We start from the raw sequence: 3,653 nt of genomic DNA, 5'->3' as shown, positions 1-3,653 counted from the left end.
TTTGTCATTAAACAGAAGCAAACTAACTTTAAAATTTAAAAACGTCTCTTCACAAAGATGTGTGACCCGAACCAGCGGGTTCCTCGCACTCACCCGAGCTTTTTGATGATTCTGATGTCCTGCAGGTCGACCCCGGTGGCGGTGGCCGGGTCGATGACTCTCATGACGGCGTCCACGCTCATGGGCGCCAGCAGGCTGGAGTACTGCGACACCACCTTGGAGCACAGCGACGTGGTGGCGCTGTTGAGCAGCGTCTCGCGGTCGCTCAGCTGCATCGGCCGGCTCATGTCCGTCAGCACCTCCACGCCTTTGTCCACGGCCTTCTGGAACGACTCCGAGATGATGGTGGGGTGGATACCTGAGCGACGGCACGAAGAGCAAACATCAGAACCGAAACGATTCAAGAAGAGAGCGGCTGATGTGCAAAAAATTAATCCTACAAATGATTTAGAGCTAAAACGCCAAATATTCAGCTGCAAATTGTGAAAATTTGCCGATTTAAGTTTTCGATCATTTCAAATTAAAATATCTTTGTAGTCTGGACTGATATAATGTGCTGTGTGCAGATGCATTGTGGGACCTGCAGTTTAGTTGACTGTCCCCTCCCACCCGCAGTGAGATTAAAACCGCCAGCTCGGGCCGTGCAATTAACCAAATATAAACGAGACAAAACAATTATTTTTCCACATTACGTTTTGCAAACGTACGCTTATTTTGTCTTGTGCCCTGAGTGACAGGCACATTTTGGCCCCTCCTTCTCTCAGCCTGAGCTCGACACTTGAAGAGCGACAGCGTTTGGTGAAGAAATCAGGCCGAACAGATTCTGTTGCGTGGGAACAGTTTGGATACGAGGCGAATCACCTGCAACATCTGCTACATGGTGGCGTCTGCACACGTCATTTAAGTTTAAACACAAAGTGTCCAAATAATAAAAAACTAACGGAGAAAAGGACGACGTCATCGACATCCACCGCAACACAGTCATCAGTTAAAGACACATTAAACAAAGCAACTCAACAGGAATTAAATTAAGGAGTTAAAAGACGCTCGATGGGAAAAGTATGAAGGGAAATTAAAGCTGTTTACTGAAGTTTTGTATGTTTAATAAATGCAACATGTTTGCAAAGTCGTGTAATCGTGGCCAATGATTATGATTTTAAATATTGACTAAAGTAATCACGATTAGGGTTTTTGCCATAATCGAGCAGCCTCGGCGCCGGCGGCTGCACGATCTGTGCTGGTCGCCGCCGCAGCTCTCACCTTTCTGCAGCAGCTTGGAGCAGGCGTCCAGCAGCGCTCCGGCGATCACCACCACCGAGGTGGTGCCGTCTCCGGCCTCGATGTCCTGGGCTTTGGACAGCTCCACCAGCTGAAACACACACAAATTTGACAAATATCCAACATTAGCTCATGTTAAAAAACTGAAAATTCTGATTCAAAAAGGAGCGTTCATGTGTTCGATGCGGAGGAAATCAGCAGCCTCGGAGTGTCGGGTGGAGCGTACCATTTTGGCTGCAGGGTGGAGCACCTGCATCTGCTTCAGGATGGTGGCGCCATCGTTGGTGATGGTCACGTCACCTTTCTCATCCTGGATCTGAAAAACAAACACAGCAGCTGCTTCAGAAACACGCGTGTGACGCCGGAGCTGGTGACGTTAACGCGGAGCCAAAATCTGTCCACTGACCATCTTGTCCATCCCTTTGGGACCCAGACTGGTTCTGATGGCATCTGCAACAGCTGTGAGACAAGCAGGGGACGCGTCAAAAAGGTGACGAGCATCAGCTCAACATCAATAAATGAAACAATAAGAAATAAAAGAAAAAATACCATCCATTAGTGTTTCTGTTGTTGAAATTAAAGCATGTCTTCAAGTGCTACAACTGATAAAGCTGACACTAAATAACACATTTTAACATTAAAGGCTGGTTTTGTTCTTTTTAGCAAACACAGCAAATGTTTCATGTGTATGTTTCAGGTTACTAAAATGAAAAAAACACAAATAATTCACAAACAAAACCAAAGTTTGAACTCAAAAAGAAAATCAAGCTGTCAAAATCCAGCAACAAGGGGCTTAGATCTGCGTACAAAAATGTATATATGTTTAAACTTTTGTCAACATGGACATAATACATAATTTTACTGAAACTGAGCCCCAAAGACAACGGCATTATTGGTATAGTAAATAAGAGGGATACTAAAAAAATAAAAAGATTAATAGATGTAGAAGACAATAAAAAAACAAGGGGAAAATGTCAAGTGAACCATATCTGTAATCATTAGAATATATTTTAAAATTCTTTTACAAAATTAGTATGATTTTTTTTGCCAGGTCATTTTTTTGTTTTATATGATTTTTTTTTAAAAAAAATAATTCTTTGTTTTGATTTAATGTTTTTTAGGTTTTTTTTTTAAATTTTTTTTTAGATAATTTCCTTCTACTTTTCACAGATTTCTTCTGGGTAATTTCTAGTTTTGTTGGTCATTACCTTCTTACCATATTTTTTTAAAAAAAAAATCAAAAATAACGCCACTTTGCCATGGTTTCAAAGGGTTAAATAAGTAATTTATTTGTATTTCCATCTTTTCTGAGCAAAAGAATTAAAAGCCCATCCCATACTGACACCTGTCCCAAATACAAGCCTGCTGAGTTCAATGATTTAAGAGGCTTTAATTTAAGTTTCACAGTTTTGTCTGTTGAAAAATCCAAACATTAGTTTTTTTTAAACGCACAGTGATTTGTCTTTGCATCTTTGCATCTTTGCCTCTGGTCGTGTGCAGTACTGCAGCACTCTGCACACAGTTAGCTCAATCTCAAATTGTGTTGAGTCACGAGCATCTTGCAGCAAGACAAAACCAACCAAACTCCTCACTAAATTCTCAGTATATAACAAAACTGTGTCTGTAAATTCAGGTTACACTGGAAGAAGCTTTAAAAGGAGCAACCCAAATCTGAGGTGATTTTAATTTGAATGAATGATATCTGCTGCATGTTATATACGCCGAATAGAAATTAGTATTGTTTTGAATGAATAGACTCGTTTTAGGTTTTGTATCGTCACTGCTGTGTGCTTTTATCACTAAATTCGTATTTTTCTTAATTAGATTTGGTGCGTAATTGAAGCCAACGCTTAAAATGACAGTGAATAACGGGTCCCGCCCAGCCCGCAGCCGGCTCACACACTGACCCGCGAGCCGAGGCTTTCTGCTGAACATTAGCAGAGTTTAATACCGATATTTTAGCCCACCTTTAGCGGCTGAGATGTTGCTGAACCGGATCTGGGCCGGCTTGTCGCGGTCCACATACGCCCCTCCTTTGTGTTTGCTCATGTTTGAGGCTCTCGGTGCCGGCGCCGCTTCGGGCATCTTGACTCGATAATCGGTGGAAAATGTCGGGGGAAGTCTTCAGAGGGGAACTGATGCGGTCCCGGAGCTGGAACACCGCGGCTCGGCTTCGGATGGACTCAGATTAAAAGTTATCCACCGGGTCCCGATCAGAACCTTCTAGAGCCACCGGCGGCTGCAGGAAGGAAAGACCCGGCTGTCATACTGCCCGGACGTGACGTATTCAGGGGGGAGGAGTCGATTACCGATGCGACTGATTTAAACCTTAATAATAACAATAATAATTTAAAAAAATAAAAAAAATAAATAAA

General features: G+C 42.5%; 1 protein-coding gene across 1 annotated transcript; it reads right to left on the bottom strand.

Moving 5' to 3' along the window:
- Positions 1 to 89: 89 nt before the first annotated feature.
- On the bottom strand, positions 90 to 3,564 carry LOC121965313 (T-complex protein 1 subunit delta-like). Its single transcript, XM_042515468.1, has 5 exons — positions 3,246 to 3,564; positions 1,685 to 1,737; positions 1,505 to 1,594; positions 1,261 to 1,369; positions 90 to 358 (listed from the first exon to the last, which is right to left on the bottom strand). Exons 1-5 carry the CDS (start codon positions 3,361 to 3,363, stop codon positions 90 to 92), a joined length of 639 nt encoding a protein of 212 aa, XP_042371402.1. The 5' UTR covers positions 3,364 to 3,564.
- Positions 3,565 to 3,653: the final 89 nt, after the last annotated feature.

The sequence above is a fragment of the Plectropomus leopardus genome, unplaced genomic scaffold, assembly GCF_008729295.1.
Source record: "Plectropomus leopardus isolate mb unplaced genomic scaffold, YSFRI_Pleo_2.0 unplaced_scaffold19526, whole genome shotgun sequence".
In the NCBI taxonomy this organism is placed as follows: Eukaryota; Metazoa; Chordata; class Actinopteri; order Perciformes; family Serranidae; genus Plectropomus; species Plectropomus leopardus.
This window is presented reverse-complemented; position numbering and strand designations above follow the sequence as displayed.